The sequence below is a fragment of the Grammomys surdaster genome, unplaced genomic scaffold (genome assembly GCF_004785775.1).
Source record: "Grammomys surdaster isolate TR1022 unplaced genomic scaffold, NIH_TR_1.0 186, whole genome shotgun sequence".
NCBI lineage: Eukaryota > Metazoa > Chordata > Mammalia > Rodentia > Muridae > Grammomys > Grammomys surdaster.
In genome coordinates, this window is record NW_021604631.1 from 7,440,648 (window position 1) to 7,465,252 (window position 24,605).

The 24,605-nt window shown below is 41.3% G+C and overlaps 1 protein-coding gene across 3 annotated transcripts in view; it reads left to right on the forward strand.

Annotated features, from left to right (window-relative positions):
* The first annotated feature begins 3,678 nt into the window (after window positions 1–3,678).
* Window positions 3,679–24,605, forward strand: part of Agk (acylglycerol kinase) — a 69,945-nt gene continuing 49,018 nt past the window's right edge. Inside the window, exons 1-2 of one of the 3 annotated variants that reach the window (XM_028768418.1) lie at window positions 3,679–3,725; window positions 7,834–7,940. In XM_028768418.1, coding sequence (XP_028624251.1) covers window positions 7,840–7,940 — 101 coding nt within the window. In that variant the 5' untranslated portion in view covers window positions 3,679–3,725; window positions 7,834–7,839. Of the gene's footprint in view, window positions 3,726–3,849; window positions 3,933–6,333; window positions 6,377–7,833; window positions 7,941–24,605 lie in introns of those variants that run through there. The other 2 variants (XM_028768420.1, XM_028768419.1) reach the window with 2 other exon arrangements.

Below are 24,605 nucleotides of genomic sequence, written 5' to 3' on the forward strand. Positions count from 1 at the left end.
TATTGTCTCTTCTCACTATTCCAACCTGGCCGTGGCATGGCAATTGAACTTGAACATGATGAGTTTGCAAAGGACAGTCAATCCATAGGAGATAGGTAGAGAAGAGGCATGGAGACACTAAAGTTTCTAAAGTGGGAATGGGTGCAGAAGTCCACAAATGACCTTGCAGAAACAAAAGACAAATATGAAAAATTAACTTTAAAACTTATTTGTAGACAGTGCAATATCAGCCCAGCACAGCTTAGATGTTCTAGGAAGCATAATCCAAGACAATGCATGCTAATTGTGGCTGCTTAACAAATTGTCAGGTACTCGGTACTTTAAAACATGCAACGTATTATCTAACAGTTTTGGAAACCAGAAATCTAAAATGGGCCTGCAGGATTTCAATCTACTGATTCTTGCAGAGAACCACAGGCAAACTTCAGAGTATTAAAACATTCTGTGGGGTCACGTTAACACTCACATGTGGCAGCAATATTTGATTCCAGTCTTGAGAGGTCCTAAGCCCAGCAATGAGTGTAGTCCTTCCTTTACATATAAGATCGAAAACAAGACATAAGCCCTAAGAAAGGGACACACACACACACACACACACACACACACACACGCACCATATGCATATGCAATTATTTTTAAGGCTTTCAAAAAGTATTGTTTTCTGATCAAAGTTCGCTGTTCCTATTTTCGGGACCCGCCCCCCTCCCCCCACAATCCTAAAGCATATGCTTTGCCTTCTCCTTGAACCATTCACAGATCTCAGGGTTTTCGAGCTTCCAGTCAAGCATTTGCACGAACCAATTTCCACAAATAAACAGTTTAGACAGTTGGAAAAGAAACTCTGAAAGTAATTCACTGACTCCCTCAGTAGTAAACTATTTTAGAACTCTAAGGGATTGTTTCTAAGCATGATGTTCTCCCATCTTCTAATATACAAATCGAGAGAGTGGTGGGAAGTTCACACTGTCCCAGTGAGAGTGGTGGAAAGTTCATACTGTCCCAGGGAGAGTGGTGGGAAGTTCATACTGTCCCAGTGAGAGTGGTGGAAAGTTCATACTGTCCCAGGGAGAGTGGTGGGAAGTTCACACTGTCCCAGGGAGAGTGGTTGGAAGTTCACACTGTCCCAGGGAGAGTGGTGGGAAGTTCACACTGTCCCAGGGAGAGTGATGGGAAGTTCCCATCATCCCAGGGAGAGTGGTGGGAAGTTCACATCATCCCAGGGAGAGTGGTGGGAAGTTCACACTGTCCTAGTGAGAGTGGTGGGAAGTTCACACTGTCCCAGTGAAAAGTAGAACACAGAGTATGGCTTACTGTACTTAACCTCAATGTTGTCCTTCAAGAATTCGTCTGGAGTCTCAGTTATAAACAAATGAAATGGGACTTGGGAGAGTAGATTGCAAGCCCTGTGGGGGCGGGCACCATGGAGGGCACTAGACATGAAGCCAGCCTCAGACCTTTCCATGAGGCTCATCACACGCCTCTCAGAAGATGCCGAGTGACAGAATGATGGAAGGAAGAAGAGAAGAAAGTTGTGTTGCTTGGCTTGATCCCCCTCCATCATGAGGGTTGCTGAATTTAAACTGTCTGAAGGTCGGCACTGTGTTCCTGTAGCTCTCTTGTTACTATGAGTGTACTAGACTGTACTAGAGATATCTGTAAAATATAAACCAAACCCAAAAATTCTGCTTACAGAATCCTATTCTACTGAAGGAACTTAACTTCTCTGTCCTCAAGGAAGACTTGAGGAAGACCTTCCCACTCCCCCCCCCAAAAAAAAGGAAAGAAGGAAGGAAAGAGAGAGACTAACATGAGAAATCAAGCATAACTGTTAACATGTGAACATCAGGCGAAAGCTCAAACTAGTGACTTAGAATCTGGCTTAGATAGCACTGGCAACAAAAAACAATAGCATTTAAGGAGGGGACAAAGGAGGGGTAAGGGATTTTGATTTGATACTGGCAGCAATGTAGGGTAGGGGGAGTTCCGTGCATGACAGATAAAGATCAGTTTGATAAATAAATCACACTAATGATGACGTGGGCCTAAAGCTGTCCTCAGTGGTTAGCCTTCGTTGTCTGCGGGCTAAAGTTCTGTGAAAAAAAAAAAAAAAAAAAGATGTGCTGCTGTTCAAGCGTCTGCAGATGGGTAGACTGATTAGAGCTTCATGACAGTGAAGAGACGGAATGGCACAGACGGATAGCCAAATTTCTCCTCTCTTACTTGTGACAGCCATTTACCACCGAGCTCTCTACCGAACCCATCTTTGTGACTACTAGGTAAAACTTTAGGAATGATATAACTGTAAACTTCCACCAACCCAAATCTACGAAGATTATCCAGCACACGGCATCTGAAACCTATGGAAGACATTCCTCTGCTTTGCTGTAACCTGCCTATTTGACATTAAATTGATTCATGACTGTATTTTATTCTCTGATTCATAAATGTTCAACTAACCTCTTCCATGGTGGAACATGTCATTCAGGGCAACTTGAATCCCTGTTCCAAAACCATGGCCATTCATACTCCTCTCAGAATAATTTTATTTCCTGTTCACTTTCCCTAGAGAGACAGCAGCAAATAAATGTCTATTCTTTCCAGATAATGTGGCAGGGGCAGATCCCAAAGAAATGATTCCACTAAAGTCTAGATTTGTGAATCAATGAATTTGATTGGGGTTCTGTATGGCAGCGTGAGTGAGGGATTATCTACAGGAACATGAGCGAGCACTCACAGGAGGCAACACCAGTGAAGACATTCTTGTCTCCCTCAACACTTCTCAGCCCCTCTGGCCCAGTAACCTTTAATTGCTTGTATATCTTGTGGAAGGGGTGTACTCCTAGGTGATCAAATGTTAATGGGTCCCATCTTGTGACATCTCAGGCGAGCTTCCATTTGAAGATGTTCCCACTGAAATACTGTTCCCGTTTCAAGACAGCAGTGGCCCTATTGTGCCCTCAAGACAGACTTCTACGAGTCCTCTTTACAGCAAAATCTGTTTTGTTTTGTTGACATCTCCCTGGCAGTGGGAGGTGGCAAGAAAAACGGTCTTTGTAACTGCCTTGGTCTTTGGCAAATAAGGGGAAAGAAGGAAACTTCTCTGCACCCACCCTTCATCTTCAGCCCAGCAATCTTTATATTTTAACAAGGTACATTTTTCCGGTGTTCAATACCTCTGTGGCCTCTCCTCTTTCCATAGCTCTCATAGCACACAGGTCTAAGGGTTCTGTGATGTTGTGCCTGATTCCCCCACCTCCACCCCAACCCTGCTCTTTGTGCATCCTGACCTGATCCTCTTCTTCCTGCTCTCTGGAGCTCAAACTTCCGCTGGCTAATTTAACACAGTGCCCCTCACCACACGCCCTATCTTCGGTTTTTGTCTTGTTTCTCTCACCGCTATCTAAAATTGCCTTAGTCGTTTAGTTACTTTTTGATTTAGTTCCAAATCGTAAAACTGTCCTTATTATATATTGTGAACTTTCCAGAAACGATTGGCTGGCGTGAGATGGATGGATGAAAGATTGAATGAACGAGTAAAGTGAGAGAAAGGGAAAGGAGGGCGGTGGCTACTGCGAGCCCACCCCTAGGTCACGGGCGGACTCTCCCCTCCGGCTCACGCAGCTCCGTGCCGGAACCCGAGGGCAGCGGGAGCGGTTTCCCTTAAAAGGGAGGGAAAGGTTTGTGAGAGCACACAGGAAAGGCCGGGTGCTGAGCGGCGGGCAGCGGTGAGTTCGGGGAGCCAGCGAGGGCCGCTGGGTGTGTGTGGTCACGGTGTGGGTGGCAGCCGCGGGTTGCTGCGCTGAGCAGGGCGTCCTGGGAGCCCGCCTGGCGTCTCGGGATCGGCCACGCGGTTGCTGACTGCGGCGCGGCGGGAGGAGGAGAGATTGGGCCGGGGCGGCGTGGCGCGCACGCCTGTGGTCCCTGCGAGTCAGGTGTGCTGGTTCGAGTCCCAGAGCAGTCCCTTACCTGTGAACCCCCTTAGTTACTTCCCACCTTGGTCTGTGGGGTATCCCGGAACAAAAACGGGGCCAGTGATATTTGAACCATAGAGAGTGGGTCGGTTCATTCATTCTATTTACTAGGTTCTGCAGATGTGGATGGCTAGAACTTGCCGCCACGGAGCTCTCCTTTAGTGAAAAAAAAAAACCTTTCATGTCAGGAGAGGGTCAGAAGTTCGAATTTGGGAGCTTATGGGTTTTGGGAGAGCCTTCATGGAAGGCAAAGATACGTTAATTTAGACATAAAATTGAGATTTTTAGCTGACATTAATGAGAATGAAAATTCTGGCTACTGAGAAGGGAATATACACTGTTTTAGTACATATTGTGAAGACAAATACACAGATTTTATTCGCAACCCCTTCATTGCATGAATTGATGATGTTTCCTTACTTCTCTAGTGAAAAAATTAATTGACTTATCCAGGGTCTCGCCATCTGTAAGTGACAAAGCTAGGATTTTGTTAGGCGTCTGGACCAGTCTTCTTTGCACACTAGGCTGCCTGCATATTTCCCTTTTTTAGTCTTTTAATACTATAGGAATCATTTAAGACAAAAAGAGAATTGCACAGGATGGGCGTGGCTTTTAAAAAATACAGTCCTTTCAGAGTGGCGTCGACTTACCGATATTCTTTCCATGCTACTCCACTTGGGTGATATTTAACACCCTCGTTCATTACTTTCACAGGCATGAATCTCAGTTCTGTACCTTGTGTTCAATTTCTCCTATTTCCAAAAGGCTAAATCCAGACATCTGTTGGGCTCCATTGAGTGTGCTCGGCAGGTATAACAGTCTAGAGTCTCCTTAACTGTGCACTATGTTTCCCCACAAACCTACACTATTAATCCAAAGCCTTGAAATCACCTAACAATCCGTTGCGTAAGCATAAAACATGGCTTGTTTCCTCATCCTTCACCTCTTGCAATCCGTTGGTCACCAGGCACTGCCCATTTCTATTTTATAAAGACCTCCAAGTCTTTTGTTGACTCTTGTCTAGGATTTATGGCAGCCACCAATAATGGCTCTGGCTCCCTTTAGCTTTACTTTCAGGTTCTGGCAGTCTGTTTTATATTCTGCACTTCAAATCTGATTATGTCATTCATCTGCTAAAAAAAAAAAATCTCCAAAAAATGTTTTTTCATTATCTTCAACATAATATCCAAAGCCCTTAGTGTGGATTCAAAGCCTTTTCAAATCTATCCCATTCCCCTGACCCCATCGCTGATCTTTAAACTGTTGCTTTTTTAATGTCTGGTGTGTTTGCAACCTCCATTGCCGTTATGGTAGTAACTGCTAACTAAAACTGATACGACTAGTCAGTTCAGGAACAAAGTAGGCTTTGGGGGAAGGGAGGTAGTGACCAAGAATATACATTTACAACAAACTTCGTGCAGTTTAAATAAGGTCTAATAAGGACGCTAAGGGCTCAGAACCACTGTGGTAGAAGCTATCCCGTGCATAGTCTATTGATGGTGTTTAGGGCATGGTCACCCTCAAGTAGTACATTGGCAGTTTGAAACAGTAGAAGCAGGAAGTTGTTGCTGTTCTAACGTAAGGCAGACTTCCTGTATAAGGCTGTCATGTTAGAGGTACCTACCTGTCTTATGCATGCAGGAAATAGTACTTTTATTTCTTCAGATGAAAGGACACAGAAGAACCCGAACAAACAAGACCTTCCTGATCTTTAAGTCAGTGGACCTGTTCAGTCATGTTTCTGTAGAACTTTCTGGTCTTCATCAAACTGACCACACACATAGAGATTCATTTCTGAAGGCTGTGTGTCATGAAAACTCATTTCAAAAAGTATATGCTTTTCCCTTGTTAATATGTCTTTTGTTATAAGATTCTTAGTCATAGTGATGGGTGAGAAGAGAAATTACTCTTCAGTCTACTGTCTACCTGTGTTTTTCAGAATACACACACACACACACAACCTTTGTATACTTCTTAGTTCAAGTTGTTATAACTGGGATGCCTTAAATTACAAAAAGTTATTTCTCACAATGTGCAAACTGGAAGTATGAATCCAAGATGGTTGGCACTGGGCATTGTACACTCTTCCTAGTTTGCAAATGGCTGTCTCGTTGCTATGTCTTCAGATGGTTTGGAGATGGAAGGGATGTGAGGTGGTCTTGCTGGTGCCTCTTCTTAGAGGGTTGCTAATCCCATTCAAGAAGACAACATCTTTAAGGCCCCATTATTTCTACATCCTAATACCATCTCAGTGGGACGTAGGGAGCCACTGTTAGGCTTTGGAAACAGGTGTTCAGGCCATAGTGTATACTTAACTCCTTTACTCTGTGACCTCTCCTAATCTGCAGGACTCTGTCTGGCTCCTTCAGGTCCATCCCAGCTAGGCCCATTTTTCTGGACTCAAGGTAGATCCTGTTCTCATTCCCCAACATGTGTCTTATGGTGTTGCAGTTTTACTTGTATGTTTGTATTGCAGTTAGGGAGTTAAGATTTCTGAGCATTTGAGAGTGGGATTTACTCTTCCCTGCCCTAGCCCTTAACACAGAGTAGGTGCTGTGTATTAAAGACCTCTTGAGTTAATGGGTGATTAGGGTCAGATGGAGAGAGGTCAGTAATTACATGGACCTTTGGGATTTTTTCTTTTTTTTATTAGCCTGGATGGCTTCATTGATGTCTACAGTATGGCCGTTTCTTCCTAGGAGAGGGATTTTAACTAGGGAAGTTAAGGAGAGAAATAATTTTTATCTGTTTAGATAATTATATTTATTTTAGAAAACTTAGCATTGTGTACATATTGCAATTTTAAGATGTCATTTACCATTCTACAGCTTAGAGGATATTATATAAAAGTTCTGCGTTAGTTTGTTGGTATTTTGATTGGTAGTCCTCTTGAGCATAATTGGGATAACACTAGTTATAATGCCTTTTACTCTGATAATTTATTTAACATTGTATTTTGTTTTTTTACCCTACATCTGTGAAAATTCTCAACTAAAAAAACTTGAATTGCTACATGTCTTGCCCACTTAATAGACGTTTTGGGATAGCTATTATGTGCCAGATCTTACCTGATGTCTGGGTTCTAGCAGTGACCACAGTCCTGCACTCATGGAGCTTACTCTAGCCAGATAAGCTAAGTAACATATTAATAAATACAAATATATCAAACGGTGCCATACAAAACCACAATAAACATTATTCTATCTTAGTTTTTCCTGAAGAATTAATTTACCTTCCTTACAGGAGTAGGTATGAGTATCTGCCTTGTATTTTGTCATCAGTGGAGACTTGATTTTATACTCTAATAATAGTAGCTCTTTGTAGCTTGCATGCCTTTGATTAGTAAGTCGAGCTTTTTTTTTTTTTTTTTTTTTTAAACTGAGCCATGTACATTGCTTTTTTAAAAGCATGTTCTCCACTGGTTTTCATATTGAAGACCTGGTGTTTTCTTCTGTTCTTGAATAAGCTGTTGCTGGCGTTTTGGTCCCTCATATGTAATAGATAAATACTCAACAATGGTATAGTGGGACAGTAAGAAGTCAGACATCAGGGGAAGCCTGGAGATTTATTCTCCCCTTTCTGCCCTCCTCCTTCCGTCTCGTATGGATAGGGAAAGCTGGGTGGGTATGGAAGAAGGAGAGTCAAGGTAGAAATACATGAACAAGAAGGAAGCAGAGATTGGTGAGTGGATCAGAAGGTGATAGTGATGAGTAGACAGGAAAGCATGAGAAGAACCAGAGCAGGAGTGGCAAAGAGAAAAGAAAGGAAGAGGAGGGAGGGAAACCTTAGAGGGATGCATGTAGGAAACTCCATGATTATCTTGGATAACTTTGTTTTCTTTTTCTGCCTATTAAATCTATAGGAGAAGATGACTGCATTCTTTAAGACGCTTCGAAGTCATTGGAAGAAAACTACCGCTGGGCTCTGCTTGCTAACATGGGGAGGTCACTGGCTTTATGGAAAGCACTGGTAAATACTGAGAGCCGGACACCATCCACATCCCACTATAGAAGGATCCATCCATAGCGCCAGGGTTGGAATCTTGTTCAGCTGCACTTTTCTATAAAATACGGTGGTTAAACACAGTTATTCAAATAAAAAACAAAGGCAAAAGCTTCTTGTAACCTGCCCTGTGGACTTGACTATATGAAGCACTAGCTGTAACACTCACACATCAGTGCATATAGTTGGTGAGGTTGGAAAGAAAGCGAGTTTTACTCACTTTATTTGTAATTGAAGAACTCAAGACTCTTTCTAGACAGAATAAAGTCCTGACAAGTAAGCAATAAATTGAAGTTGTAGCTTACATATCTCCTTGGGATTACTTCCCAGTTTTTCTTACTGTGGTCTCTATCTGCCATCCCCTAGTTGCTGAATATGTACTGGCTCTGCTTTCTCCGTCCCTGTGACTATCTTCATCTATTTCATTACACTGGGTTAATTTAAAGGAGATCCCAGATTAGCACCCTTTGTGTTTGAGTAAGGAATTCAGTGTAATCATGGTATATCAGCCTTCACACATGGTTGGAGAAGAAAGGGCTACATCTTCCATTCTGCCTTCTTATGGTGAGATGTAAATGAGGAGAAATTTGTATAAAAACTTAAGACAACCAAAATAATTATAATTTTAAATCGACCAAGTGCTACCTCTTACATGTACCAATATAGAAATACAGATGTATTCAGTATTGCTTGGTTGAACAGGGAAGAGTTAGGAATCACATTAGAATAGTGATCCATACTTGATATTTTTATGAGCATTCTCAGTTTACTGCTCATAGAACATATTTAACACTGTAGTGTGCGGTCTGATAGTTTGTAGCTGTGTGGTTCTGTCATTGCTAAGTATCCTGACAGCTAAGTACCACATTCTTATAACTTTGTACACACAGCTTAGCACATGTAAGGTAAGAATGAATGTTAACAAACCTTCCCTCCCTTGTAAACCGGGCCTTCAGGGGAGCCCATGCTGTGTTTGCAGGGCCTCTAAGGCATACTGGTGCCAATGCTGGCTCATTGGGGCTCTCTAGCCCCTGCTGGGTGAAGATCCAAAGAGCTTACATGTTCCTTTTCAGTGTGTCTCCAGAGGTCTTCTGATACTCCCTAAAGTCTTAGACTTTTTACAGGACCCTTCAGTTCTCCAGCATGAAGAGCCCTCAGTCTGGACGGGGTTTGAAGCAGCCTTTATGTCTCATCTTGTATGTGGTGTAACACAAAGGTACAGCCTCGCTGTTTTGCATGTGGGTATCTGGGCTGACACTGTTTATAGAAAGAGGTTCTTTCTCTGCTGTGTGGTCTCAGGGCTTTGTTGAAGGTATTTTGACCTTATACGATGGAGCTTTACTTCTAGGCTGTCTGTTCTGTCCCAGTAGCCTGTGTATCTGTCTGTATGTCAGAGCCACATTATTTTGATAATAATTATATTTGATAATGTAAGAAGCTGTAGGAAGTGAGATGCTTCCAACTTTGCTCTTTTCTAGATTATTTTGGCCATTCAGACAATTTGAGATTTCTTACCAATTCTGAGGTGGCTTTTCCCTATTTCTACAAAAAGTGCCATTGGGATTTTGACAGGGATTACATGGAATTGTTAGATTCTTTTGTTTTGTGGCCATTTTTTAACAGTGTTGTCCTCCAGTCCATGAACACAAGATGTCTTCTTGTTTGGTGGCTTTTAATGAACACATCTCTTACCTAAATTTATTTCTAAATATTTATTCTTTTTGATCTTCTTGTATGATTGATTTCTTAATTTCTTTTATGTGTTGGTCAGTCAGTGCATGGAAATACAGCTTACTTTGTTAATCTTTTTTTTTTTTTTTTTGGTCTGGCTTTGATGAGGTTGTTTTATGGTTCTAACATTTTTTTTCTGTATGTTTTGGTGGAGCCGTTCTGATGTTCTGGATAAAAGCTTATATCATCTGTAAAGAGAGATAACTTTCTTCTTCTTTTCCATTTATTTTAGATGCATTTTCTTTCTTTCTCCTCCTCCTTTCCCTTTCCTTTCTTTCTCCTTCATCCTTAACTTGATGGTGTCTTGCTATGTAGCCCAGGCTGGGAATAAACTTAGGATCTTCCTGCCTCAGCCTCCCAAGTGCTGGGATTAGGTCTGTGCCACCACTTGGAACTTGGAACTTATTTTTCTTCTCTACTTGCTCTGACTCAGTTTCTTCTTTTACTTGAACTGCCTGGACTTATAGTCTCATGTGTCCTCCCCCCAGCATAGCTGGAAACATTTCCTCCCTATTCCTGCCTTCCAAACTTCCTCTTCTCCTGCCCTCTGTCTCTCTTTGCCTGTGTCCTTCTTGTCCTCTGTGACCCCTTCCTTCCCTTTCTCTGCCTGAGGTCCTCTTCTCATGTTGTCATGCTCTCCCCTGGATGATCTCAGTCGTACATACTGTCTTCTGTCCAGTCCCAGGTTTTTGTTCATCTCTATAAAGACCTCTTCTGAGCTTCAGACCTAAGTGTGTGTTCAAGTGCTGTGCTGGCTTGAAGGAGATAGTCTGGAGTGCCATAGTCTTGTGGCATGTGAATACTTGATTCTGTTGGTGTTGCTGTTTGGGAGGTGTGGCCTTACTGGAGGAAATATGCCATTAAGGGTGGATTTTGAGGTTTAAAAGACTCACAACATTTATTGTTTGTGCTCTCTGCTTCCTTCTTGTGGGTCAGGATATGAGCCCCACCTTCCTTCTTCTGCTACTATGCCTTTCTTTGCTTTGTCATCGTGGACTCTCAATCTCTGGAAGCATTAACCCAAACTAACTCTTCCTTCTATAAGATGCGTTGATCATGATGTTTTATCACAGCAATAGAAAAGTAACCAATACAAGTAGTTATCTTAGGATGCCTCACAGGTATGTCTTACTCAGAGATCCTAAAAGCAAAAATCTTCCTGCTCAACCTGCTCCTCCATTACTGTATATACTCACTGTCCATTTTATTTTCCCTAGACATTTGGACATCCTCTGTTCCTCCTTACCTACATTTCTCATGTCCCATGCATAGATTTAAATGATTTTAGTCTCCTAATATGTTCTTTTTCTTTTGTTTGTCCCCACTGTCCCTATCTTCAGCCACATTGCCCTCCCTTCTTGTATGGATTATTGCTAGCTTCCCAGCTTTTTGACTGTTTCTGTTTGTATACCATTGCCATGCTGTTGTTTTGCAAGTGAAGGTTGCTGTTGCTTTTAGACTGAAATCCCAAATTCTTACCAGCCATCCTTGGACTGGGCCTCATCTGCATACATCTGTAACCTTGCCACATCTTACATTTTAGCATATGGCCTTCAAGTCTTCTCAAGTGATATGATTATTATGTTTCAGAATCCCTGGAAGGGCTTTGCATATGGTATTCTTTTCTGGGCAACTGATGTTTCTCTGAGTCCCAAGTATTGTCTTTTCAAAGAGATCTTCGCTCTTTAATCTAGATTATGCAGTCTTCCTGGATTTTCTCTGTAATGCTATGAACTCTTCCTTATAGAACACTCATTGTTGTGTGGAGGTGGCTCAGTGGCTAAAGTGCCTGCTATGGAAATATGAGGAACTGATTTGAGATCCCCAGCACCCACATAAAAGATATGGCAGTGTGACCTGTAACCCTATCTTTGAGTTGTGGAAACAGGACAATCCCTGGGACTTAGTAGTATCCAGCCTAGTCAAAACTGTGAGTTCCAGGTTCTCTGAGAGACCCTGTCTCCAGAAAAGAAGGTATAGAATGGTAGAGGAAGACACCCAACATCAGCCTCTGCCCTCTGTGAGTACCTACACGGGTGAGTACACCTATGTGGGCGAGTACACCTATACAGGTGATGCTCATGCACACACACACACACACACACACACACACGAACATGAAACCACTTATTGCTATTGTGATGCTTTGTTCTGCTTGTGTCTTCTCTTATCATAATATTATATAGCCTTTGTCTTGCTTGGCATTATCCTGAAGGCCCTGCACATAGGACTCAGCGCACGCTGTGTTTATTGGGGAGAATGGAAGTTGGACAGTAAGAAGCCGAGTAGCCACTCCATGGACCCCTTCTGAACTCACGTCCAGGCTGTCCAATTCCAAACAAGTAATGCACTCCCTCTATAGTCAGCTTCCTCTTCCATTGCTCACAAATATTCATGAATTTCTGTTAAATCCTCTGCCTTCTCTATACTCACACAGCCTTAGCTCTCATTTAAAGAGAAAATTAAAAACCACAGGCCAGTTATTCACACACAAACACTTTTGTGTTCTTTCTTTCAGTGGATGAGGCAGCTGTCCTGCTGCCCAGGGACCGCTCCTTTGTACCCAGCCCTCACCATCTGCGCCTCTGTTTGTGTCCTTAAGCTTCGGCTGTTTCCTTGTTGATGAAAATCATTCCAAACTTAAACATGTCTTTTCTAAAGTGACAATTCCATTTGTTTACTGATCTCCCTATCTTTTCATTTATGCTGGCTTTTAATGTTTTCCTCTCATCCTTTTCTGCCATTTTAGACTCAGGTTAGTGACGCTTGGATTATAGTCCATCATTTGATTGAGCATGCCTTTGACAAAGTCCTGCCTAGCCTCTTAATCGAGTGAGTCCTTTTCAGCCTTTACCTGCTGAGTGCGGCTGGCTGTCTTTGATCTTTTTTAGTTACTTTAGGCTGTCCCTTTGTTTTGTCCTTCATGCTAGTGTCTTACAGACTGAAGACTTACTTGGCATGCTTTGTAGGTGATTCCCAGCCCCATGGCTGTTCAGATGTAAGAGAGAGATTCTGGGACCATTGCGTTTCTTTAGACATTTATCTCCTCTTGACACTCCATGTAAATAGAAGAGGTGAGAAGGCACTCACAGCAGGTTTGCTTTAATTTTAATTTGTCTGTCCCATTTTTATTGCCTCCTTTTATTAATCTTTTGACATCGTATACTTATTTGTAGGCTTTTTTAAATTGTTTATAGTATTTATGGATTTCTTCTCTCTTGAGAGTTCCATCTATTTTCTCCCTTCTCCCAAGTTTCAAAGAAGAAATTCATTTTTATTTTTTTTTAAGATTTCTCCTATATAATTTTCCTGCTGAAGGCTGCTGTAGTTGGCAGGAGCAGCAGGGATGGCTCTCAGCACAGCTCTGTGAAAGCAATTGAAGAGGAGGAAATGACCCCGTGTGCTGAGAGGAAAGAGAGTTTAAGTATTGCTCATTCCTCTCCAACTGCTCTTACTGAGCTTTCTGTGATCCCTGGGGAAGATTATGTTGCAGGCTGCCAGTTCATCATGTCAGCGGTTCACCTGCAATAGCCTTTCCTACTTTTCTAGCCTTTTAGTAGCAAAGAGCCTGCTGATTAAAAAGTAGCAGAAGAAAGGAAGCAGTGTGGTATGAAAGTTGTCACTGGAGTCAAATAGCAGTGAGACATCTAAGTGGTGTGAGCTTGGGCTCTTGAAGCTTTGCCTTCTTCAACTGTAGAATGGGCGTAGTAGGATTTCATTGGGTCATTGAAGGGGTGATAACTGCAAAGGTCTAGCTTACTATATTCCAGACATGTGTTCAGTAAATGCTCTGGGTAATTTGATGTAATAACTACTTAGTACTTGGTACTAAGTGCTTAGTGCTGCTGGTATCTGGGCAATGAATGACATGAGAGATAGCCATTAGGGCAGGAAGACAAAGACCTGCTGGATGATTGAAGAAAATCTGAACCCTTTTCTGTTTCTCCTTCCATGTGTAATGAGACATTTTGAAAAAGTCTAAGGTAGGGCTGAAGAGATGGCTTTGTGGTTCTGAGAACTAGCTACTCTTGCACAGGACCTGAGATTGTTTCCAGCACCCACATAGTCTCTCCAGGAGGATCTGATACCTTCTTCTGACCTCTGGGTACCCTGAATATACATTGTACAGGTACTTACAATATACATATAATAAATATAAAATAAACCTTAAGTTACATACAGCATTAACTTCAGAACAATAAGGCCCAAACCATTAAGAATGTCAAGACATCCCTGAAGCCTTGATGGTCTGACTGGAACTCACTGTCTGTAATCACTGGAGACCTTGTCCTAGCTTATCCTGCCTTTGGTCTATCTTACTGTTTTGGTCATGGAGCCTTGACACCACTTTTCAACCCTTTTGGCTCAGTAATTAATGACGGCTCTAATCCTGTTTCCTTTTGGCCCCCACTTCTCAGTTTATGCCTCTGGCTCCAGGCTTCTGGCACTAGTTCTACTACTGACCCTTGCCTAGGACCCACGTCTCCCTTCTCAAAAGACTATTACCATCTCAAGTTGGCTAGAATTGCTGCTATCTTTTCCTGAAGATTTTTAAAATCTCAGTCACATTAAGTCCCTTGTTAAGCTTGTAGAGTAAATGATACTGTAGCTATGGTTCTGGGCTCCTTGCTCATTGGTTTTTATTAATCTTGGAGATTTTTTTCCCTCCATGTCTTGTAACACCAAACATGGCTAGATGTACACTTGGCCTTTCTAAACAATGGTTATGAAGTTGTCTAGAGGATTTGTTCAGTGTCATTCAATTGTGTCAAGACCTTGATAACAGCTAACAATCAATGTTGCTGGGTCTAATTCTCAGTTCTTGTTATCTATGACATTGTTTTATTTTCCTAATAATTTAATGATACATTTATTATTCTCATAGTAGCCTGATAGCATGAGATTGATAGCTCCATGCAGATGAAGAAATAGGGACAGTGAGAACGTATCACACTGTTGTGTGTGAGTGACCAGAGGATTTGGGTATAATTGCCAAGCTATTGAGAAAGAAGGATCACTTCCCAGAGGCCCCTGCAGTAGCATAGTTAAGATAAGGCTCCAGAGCCTGGCAATGTGGATGGAATTGAACTTCATGTTTATTTATTAGCAATGTTTCAGTTACTAGTCTGTGCTGTGAAGAGACACCATGACCAAGGCAGCCTGGGCACACATAGCATTAGAGAAGTAGCCGAGAGCTTATATCTGGTTTGAAAGAGGAGGGTGTGTGTGTGTGAGGGTTAGTGGGGAGAGGCTGGCAATGACATGGGCTTTTTGAAACTTCAAAGCCCACCCTCAGTGACACAACTCCTCCAATAAGGCCATACTTCCTAATCCTTCCTAGACAGTCCAAAAACTGAGAACCAACCTTTCAAATATATGAGCCTATAGGGGCCATTCTCATTTAAACCACCACAAGTAGTGGAGCCTTGGGTAACTCTGTCCATGTAAGATTCTCTACCCATAAACGAGGTAGTAGACAGTAATGGTACCCTTCTCTTAGAATAGATCTTGGTACAAAGAACATTAACAGAAACAACACATCTTCTTTTGTTTTTTTCCCTTATGAGGGAAATCTTAAAAAGATGTCATTTGAGTTGGGCCTTGAAGACTTAGTGGAGACTGGTAGAGAATGGGACGAGAGTTACATGTTTTCAGTGGACTGTGGAAAAGCCAGTTTGTAGGAGGTTTACCTGTATGGTACCTGTGTTTGAGCAGCAGTAAAGATCTCAAGGGGAGAAGGATATTGTGGACAAGGTATCATTTTAGAGGTTTAGCCTGGCCTCCTGTGCAGAGTACATTTTAGAAGTTGACCTCAAAACTATTAAAGGCCTGAAATAGAGGCAGCATAAGGAAAGGAGAGCAGACGGCATCTATGAAGCTGGGTACTGGGAGTAGAACAGCACTGCAGGCGCAGGGGCTTCCCGGGTTCAGTCTCTATGCCTGTCAGCTTCATGGCCTTGTCAAGTCACTTAAACCACTTAACTCTGAGCCTTGTTCCCGTCCCACATGAGGGATAATTATATGTGTTTGGCAGGTGAGTCGCAAGGACTGAATGAGGAGGTGTGGGTCAGCTGCCTTATACTGCGCTTAAATTTAGCTCTCTGCAGACGCTAGCTGTTGTTATTGCAAGGTGATTGACTGGATATTTGGCCGAGGCAGAGGAGAAATCATTTTGTGGCTTCAAGACTGGTATAATTGGTGATGCAGAAAGAAGAAAGTCACCAAGGAGAATTGGTTTGAGGAAGAGGTATTATATTCTATTTTAGGCACACTGAGTTTGAGACCCTGACAGGATAGGCAAAGGGAATGTGTTAGCTGCCAGGTATAAATTATGCATGAGCCACACTTGGCTAGACTGGTATTTTTTCCTTTGGTGGAGATTATGGTTTCAGGAGTGTCTTGGGCTTTGGGTCCGAGTATCTCTGGATGTCTGAAAGCTTATGCTTTACCCTGCTATCAGCTCAGATGAGCCTCTGACTCTTCAGGCTTCCTCCCCTGTAGCAGTTGCTTTACCATTGCTGAGGGTGGGAAGTTTATTCCTCTTCTTAGGTTCTCTTTGTTTCAGACTTTGTTGAGATTTTGATAAAGCAGTTTGTTTTGCTTTTTAGTCATTTCAAAGTTCATTTTGCATTATCCCATCCCCCACCCCATGCACAGGCTGATGCTGAAATTGGGGTTTTAATGGGTTCTATTTAAAGAAGCTCATTTGTGGGCAATTAAATAACATGCTTGTCAGCCCAGATGTGATGGGAATAAGGGAACCTTTTTTTTTAACTTTTAAATACAATGAAGTTTAATTATATTCCATTTCTTTTCAACTCCTTTTCTTAGATTATGTGGAAAACAGATTTCTTCCTTAAAAAAAAAAAATCAGTATCTGTACTTTCCTGTATCTAAGTGAGGGGAGCTAAGATGAAAGACAGGAGGTATATTTAAGTCATATTTTATTTTTTTGGCTTCATATAATTGAGGAAATGTCTATGTTAGTAGTTTTACTTGTTCCAAGGCCTATACAGAAAATAATTGTAGCTGATGCCGAAAGCAGCTGTTCTTTAATAGTGACCAACATTTCAAATGTATCACGTGTCAAAACAGCAGAACATTGATGTTAGTAGCTATGAACTTAGTATTTTCAGGTCAGAAGTTATCCAGATCTGTCAAGGAGCTTTGAACCCACAGTGAGTACCATCTCATGTGGGATATTTTTAGAGAGAATTGTCAGAATTGTTATGTTGTGAGAGAAGGGAGATTTTCTCTCAACCTATATGTTCTTGAATACCTTCATAATCCATAATTTCTGAGTAGTACTTTGTCATTTCTTCTCTAGACTTGATTACCTTGCTTATAAATAAGACTCAGTATATATTTGCTTTAAGACAATATGTAAGGATGGCCACTGGGACCCAGAGTGCTAGTGTTTTGATTGCCTAGTGGAGTAGCATAGTGAATGATACATTTGTATGGAAAAAGAAATCTGGAATAAGGCATTTAAATGGATGAAAATCAATGGATAGAAAAATGTAGATATGAGAGAACTGACTCCCAAAAGTTTTCCTTTGACCTCCACATATATGCTGTGGTAAATGCATCACATGAACATACATATACAAATAAATGTATTAATTAAAAATGAATTAGATAGGAATGGAAATACTACACACACACACATACACACATACACACATACACACACACACACACACACAAAAGCTAGAGGGCAATGAATGCTCTCTGGTAGGTGAAGCATCACCTAGTGTGATACAACATAGACCTCAGCAGAAATGTAGCCACCAGTCAGAGATGGAGCCCTGTACAGAGTGTCGAATTTGGTTCAGTTATTTGTGTTTCCATGACTATTAGAACGGTGGGGTAGGAAGAGACATTGGTATCTTGTGGGGACTTGGGTCTAATGAAAGTAGAATAATTTCATATTCTAAGGAAAGAAAAGGCTTGCAGGATAGACTTTTCCATTTCTCTCAGTTAGAGAGTGGTAGAGTTGAGGCCTCTGTCTTGGGTAGAGGTCAGTCTTTGCCTGATAAATACTACTGAATTATTCAGAGGTTGAGAAAGATTTGTGGGCTTTTTCTTAAGCCTACTTGCAGAAGAAAGACTATAATAGCACTCCAGTACCAGTGCAGGGAGAAAGTGTGAAGTGAGTGACTGATGAGCAGTGGACAGGGCTCTGTTACTGCTGAAAATACCTAGAAAGCAGCAGGGGTATGGGCAGAAGCTACAGGAGGCTGAGAAGCAGTGTGTTCAGTTCTAGTGCTAAGCCTCCAGTCACTTTCTAACAGTGTGAGTGTCCACAGGCCAGAGGTTTCCTCAAACTAGGTCAATTACTCATTTTCTAGGGCTTAAAGGGGTTGAAAAAACTGTCTAAGTGAACATTCTGGAATCTTTTGGGGGTAGAGACTGAGGTTGGGCTTTGCTCTCTTTGTATGTCATTACAAGATGAGAATCACCTCCCTAGTGACCTTTGTTACTCAGAGGGTAGTGTCACACCATTTGATTGATGGGGTTGGGAAGCGTTGTAAGTATGGGCTACATCACTTCTAAGAACGTTTGCAGCCTTTATTTCAGATGTCTAGGAAATAGGGCTTGGGTTTGGACATCTTTGACAAAAGTATTTATTTGTTTTGGCTGCTGTTTGCCTTTTCTGTTTTGGCAAAGAAACAAAGATAGTAAAATCAGGGATTGCAGACCTAAACATTACTGTCAATATTCAGGAATCCATGTTTTGACAGTAAGCAAATCCAAAAACTCACAAATCTCATTCAGTAAGTGGATTTACACATTTTGGCAAAGGCTTGTTGAAAGTGTTTTTAGTTCATTGTTGAATATCCTCCTGCAGGCTTCTTTCTCATCCCTTGTGTAGCTGTTGTATTAAATTCATTGAGTTTTATGAGCTATTATTATTATTATTAATATTATTATTATTATTATTAGTAGTAGTAGTAGTATACCACTTTGTCTCTCCTCTTTTCTGTTTTAGTAAATAACAATTCTTGAGGGAACTGTTCTTGCCTTGCTTATTATTTTAAAATGTCTCTTCCACTGTTGAATTAAGCCACCAACTAAGCCACCAACTAAAAAGATGCTAACTACCTTTGTGCACTTTTCCCTAGTCCAGGAGGCTGCCTACACATTTGCAGGTCATTTGTTAACTTTCTTGTTCTTTACCCATTTTCATTCATCAACATGACTGTAGTGGGCTTTTCTGTCAGCCATCGCCTGTGTTGCTCCCTGTTTTCTTTTGTATAGTTTTATGGCATTGAAGTGAAGACATTTGGCACTTAGTATATATCAACAATATTTTCCTCCTTTATACAACTTCAGGACTTTAGAGATTTCTTTATTATTTTGTGCTTGAGAGAGTTGAGAAGATATAAATTTCCTTGGTGTCCACCATAGGAAGGCCCAGGAACATGGAAAAATGCTATCTATAAAAACAGAGATACTAGAGTAGAGGACCCCATATTCTTTTAGGCATTTGAATTGTCCCCTTGGGGTTCTAACCTGTCATACTGACTTTTTTTCCCTAAAGAACTGAACATTTTCTAGGAAGGAAAGCTTGAACATTCTTCCAAGTAGGCTGCACTCTCCCTCTGCTGGGTCAAAGCTCCATCGTGTAGGCACAAGTGATGTGACCACTGTTTTCTCACATGTAACAGGGCCTGTGCAGCAGTCTTCACCTCCTTGGGAGGAAAGTCTAAGTCATGAGGAAGAGGTTGAGCCATGTAATTGGGAGACACTTTCCCTCTAGTCACTGGCTAAGATGCACTTTTTTTGTGCTGCCGTTGTTTTTTTTCTATCCCTCCTTCTCCATCAACAAGAAGTGAGTGTAGCCCTGGGCAATGTGATGACTAATTATTTTAGGAAGCCTGAGTAAGTCACTGTGGTTGCTGTAAACATCTAAACTTGAAATCTGTTTTGTGCAAAGCAAAGACAGTGTTTGCATGCACCAAGGGAAAACTGGTGGTTTAAATTGCTGAACAATTTGCTTCTAACTGTAGTGGGAAATATCCTTTTTGGGAAATAGGATGGATCAATGTAATTTTTCTCTTCATGTAAAGCTGTTATTGAAGTAACAACTTATCTTATTTTGCAGTCCTAAGGTAATAAATAAAACATTTATGGCTTAGAATAAATTGAGAGCATCCTATTACCTGTAGTAGCAGGCAAGTTCATATTCTTTTAAAGCCTCAGGCAATAACATCAGCAGATTTTTTTTTCTTCCTTATTTTCTAATCCAGAAGCTTCTAATTTCTTTGTGTCACAGAGCTTCCACTTTGGTTCTGAGTAGGTATTGAGGGACCCTTTCTGATATGACTACATTTGGAGAACCTCTTGTAAATTGTATTTATCATTAGTGCCCAGTAGGCACCTTGCTGTATAGTAGGAACATGGACTGCCAGTTGATGTACAATCAGTTTTCTGTGTTTGGTAGCTAGGTCTCTGGCTCACATTCAGACTCTTGATCCATTAGGTGTCTAGAATTTTCTGACACTGGAACAGGTTTTGGGCTTAGTGGTATACAGAAAGGAACTCCTTGCTTTGGTTTTTAAGAGTACCAGTTGCATCCTGTTCTTCATGTCTATGCTCACACATAGCCTGAGGTCCTTCTGACGTGGCAGCATTCCCATGATAATGTGGGTTTTTTCTTCCTTGTCCTTGGCTACACTGGAAAGCTGTCTCAGATCATCTGCTGGTTCAGGATTGCCAGGTACTCAGACAAGAGTAACCTTCAGTTTCCCTTCATGGACAAAGTGTGTCTTCAGAACATAGTGAGTCAATTTTCCTGTTCAAACATTTGCCACTTACTTATTAACAAGTATTCATTGAGTTCCCGCTGTCTATAAAAGTCTGGGCTTTGGGTTGTACAGGAGAAAATACTGGCAAATTATCCTTTATTTAAGTAAGTTATTTAAAGGAAGACAAGATAAGTAGTTTCGTGTGTGGTTGGTTAAAGGCAGGGGTGGATTTGTATTTGGGATGGTTTGTTTTGTTTTGTTTTTTGTTTTTGTTTGTTTGTTTTTCTCCAAATTTGTATTAGTTGATTTTCATAACTATGATCGAAATAATAGACAGAAACAACTTACAACAATGGACAGAAATCTTATTTCAACTCACTGTTTCATATGGGTTACAGTCTATCATGCTGGGAAAGGCATGGTCGTAGGAAAATGTGGTGATGGACTAGAAGGCAAGAGAATGCAGGCTGAAACCAAGGACAGGATCACCTTCAAAGGTTGACCCTAATTAGTGACCCTTCAGTCAACTAGGCACTGCCTCCTGAGGTGCCATAGCTTTCAAAACAGCACCACAAGCTGGGGACTCAGTGTCTGAAACTCAGACCTGTTAGAGATATTTCAGATTAAACCATAACATCTGGGGAGAGATAAAATGACCAAATACTTGGAGGTCTGAACTCTAGTACCTTTTAGGAGAAGCAAAACCTGAAGTATAAAAGCAATATCAAAGGGAATGATGGGAAATAAGGAAAATTTAACTCTTTTCCTTGGATATTCACCAGAGCCTTCACTTTGTCTTCCTTCCTCCCTTCCTTCATTCCTTTCTTCCTTCCTTTCTTCATTTTTCTTTTATTGAAAATAGATTCTTTTCTCATACAATATATCCTGAGTATAGTTTCCTCTCCCTCTACCCTTCCTAGTTCCTCCCCACCTCCTCTCCCCTCTGGATCTACTCTGTTTCTGCCTATCATTAGAAAAGAACAGGCTTCTAAGATAACAACCAAACATAACAAAACAAACTATAATAAGATAAAGCAAAAACTATCATATTGAAGTTGGGCAGGGCAACCCAACAGGAGGAAGAGAGTCCTAAGAGTAGGCAAAAGAATTAGAGACCAACTTGTTCTCACAGTCAGTAGTCCCATAAAAACACTGAGCTGATAGCTGAAATATATATGCAGTGAACCTTTCTCTCCTCTTCTTCAGAATTCCCTGAGCTCTGAGGGGAGGGATTGGAGGGAAACGTCCAATTTAGACTCTGCATAATGTATGGTTATGGGTCTCTCCATCTGTTCCCATCTGCTGCTGGGGGAAGCCTCTCTGATGATGGCTGGATAAGGCCCTGGTCTAAGAGTATAACAGAATATTACTAGGGATCATTTTATTGATACTTTTTTTTTTTAAGATCAATCAGTTTTCGGTTTACCTTAGGTCTCTGGGCTGCTGGTTTCTGGTTCTTGGTTATCCAAGCAGTGTTGGTATGGGTTCCTTCTTGTGGAGTGGGCCTTAGGTCAAATCATATGTTAGTTGGCTACTCCTACAAGATCTGTGCCACCACTGCCCTAGCATATATTTCAAAGGTAGATCAAAGATTTTGTCTCTGGGTTGGTGTCCATGTTTCTTTTCCTGTAGCTTACAGGGTACTTTCCTGTACTAAGGAGACTAGAGTAGGGTGAGGGCTCTATGTTGGCACCAGTTCGACTTCTGTATGTTCAGTGAGGTGTGTGGGTGACAGTGGCAATACCCTATCCCATAATAGTTTGCATGGAGCAGTGTTTTGTCTTAACAACAGCCTGGGTTGTTTAGGGATTTCCATGGGAGCCTCTTGGCCAACAACTCAATCGAGTGTTCCTTAATCCTTCCTCTAGAAGTCTCACCTGGCTTCAAGAGATAGATAGCCAGTTGAGAATCCATATTCCCCATTACGAGGAGCCTTCATTAGGATCCCCTTCCTAGATCATAGAAAGTTTCCACTGTACTAGGTTTCCATACCACCCTTCAAGGGTCCCTCAAGTCTAGCCATCTTTCCCCATACTTTCTCTCTCCACACCATCTCTCCTCTAACCTGATTCCCAGTCAAATGCTTATGAACTCCAAGTCCACCAGCAAAGTCTGTTCTAATTACTCCTCTCAGGGAGATTCCTGTATCCCGCTAGATCCCTCCTTTTTACCTTACCTTTCTGAGTCTATGAATTGTAGCTCTGTTATTGTTTACTCAGTAAGTGAATGTGTACCATATTTATCTTTCTGGGTCTGGGTTACCTTACTCAAGATGAGTTTTTCTAGTTCTATCCATTTACCTCCAAATTTTATGATGTCATTTTTTTAACAGCTGAATCATGCTTCATTATTTAAATGTAGCACAATTATCTTATCTATTCTTCTGTTGAGGGACATCTAGGTTCTTTCCAGTTTCTGGCTACTATGAATAAAGCCACAGGGAACATGGTTGAGCAAATGTCCTTGTGTTAGGATGGAGTGTCCTTCGGGTATATCAAGAGTTGTATAGTTGGGTCTTCATGTAGATTGATTCCCAACTTTCTGAGGAACCACAGTATTGATTTCAGTAGTAGCTATATAGTTTGCACTCCACCAGCAATGACAGGGTGTTCCTGTTGTTTCATATTCTTGCCAGTGTGAGCTGTCACTTGTGTTATTGATCTTAGCCATTTTGTCATGTGTAAGATGAAATTTTGAAGTAGTTTGATTTCCATTTCTGATTCCTCTATTGAGAATTCTGTTTAGATGTGTAGCACGTTTTTAAATTGGATTATTTGTGTTTTTTGATGCCTAATTTATTGAGTTCTTTATGTATTTTGGATATTAGCACTTTATTAGATATAGGGTTGGTGAAAAAGCTTTTCTACATTCTATAGGCTGCCTCTTTGTCCGATTGATAGTGCCCTTTGTCTTACAGACACTTTTCAGTTTGATGAGGTCCCGTTTGTTAATTGTTGATCTTATGCCTGAGCTGTTGGTGTTCTGTTCAGGAAGTTGTCTCCTGTGCCAATGTGTGCAAGGCTCTTCCTCACTTTCTCTTCTGTCAGGCTGAGTGTGTCTGATTTTATGTTGAGGTTTTTGACCCACTTAGATTTAAGTTTTGTGCAGGATGATAGATATGTTCTGTTTTTTTATTGGAATTTTTCCACATATGGTTTATCGGGGGTGCCTGCTGGAGTTGGGGGATGGAATTCAGCCACAAGTCAGGGAGGGAGGTTAGAAGGCCTGGCCTGTGGAACCCGCAGACCTATCTACAGCTGTAGCTTTCACTGTTCATGCTACAGTATCCGCCTCATCATAGTCGCTTTGTGCTTTCTGTGTTTTTGTCACATGGTTATCTTCTCTGAAGCTCTAGCAAAATTATATTTCTGGAACATTTTTGGAATTTCTTAAAGTAGTTATTAGTGCTTGCTATATAGATCATCAGAATATAGTTGACTGTAACTGTTTGTTAGCATCCGTGAACTGAACCCGATGCAGATTAAAAAGTATTTATAAGTATTACATTTATACTGAAGATGTATGCATTTTTTTGTCTGTGTCTGAACAATACAGTGCAACTGTTTATATAAGTAGCCTTTATCTTGTATTAAATGTTCTGAGTAGTCATTTGGGTGTCTGTGGTGGAGAAGCAGTGTCCTAGATCCATTCTCTGTAGGACGGTAGAGGACTATCCATCTTAGTTCAAGGAGTCTTTTTTTCTTTGAGAATGCATTTGTCTTTTTACAAACATACTGATTCGGAGAATAAGATCAAGATAGTTTATGTAATTTAGATATTAGAGTTAACTGTGATCATATTGGGATTTTCTTTGATGGGCTAAATCAGTTCATAGTCTGACTTTTCTATAGGCAGCACATTCCATTTTGCACATTAGATTAATATTCTTCTAATTTTGAAGAATATTCTGAAAGATCAGGCAGTATTAATAATGATGAAAGGTGAGGGAGGGGAGAAGGTTGCACAACTCCCCTGCCACCTGGGCAGATGTGCAGAGTTACACAGCAGGTGGGGCCTGAACCTGGCTGCCAGGGCCACTTGTGGACCAACCCTCATAACAGATCAGCACCTCTCGGCTCTCTTAGTGTGTGCTTTTGAGGTACTGGAGCCATTGTACTTTTCATGGAACATTGTTTCTAGCTTTCAGGTC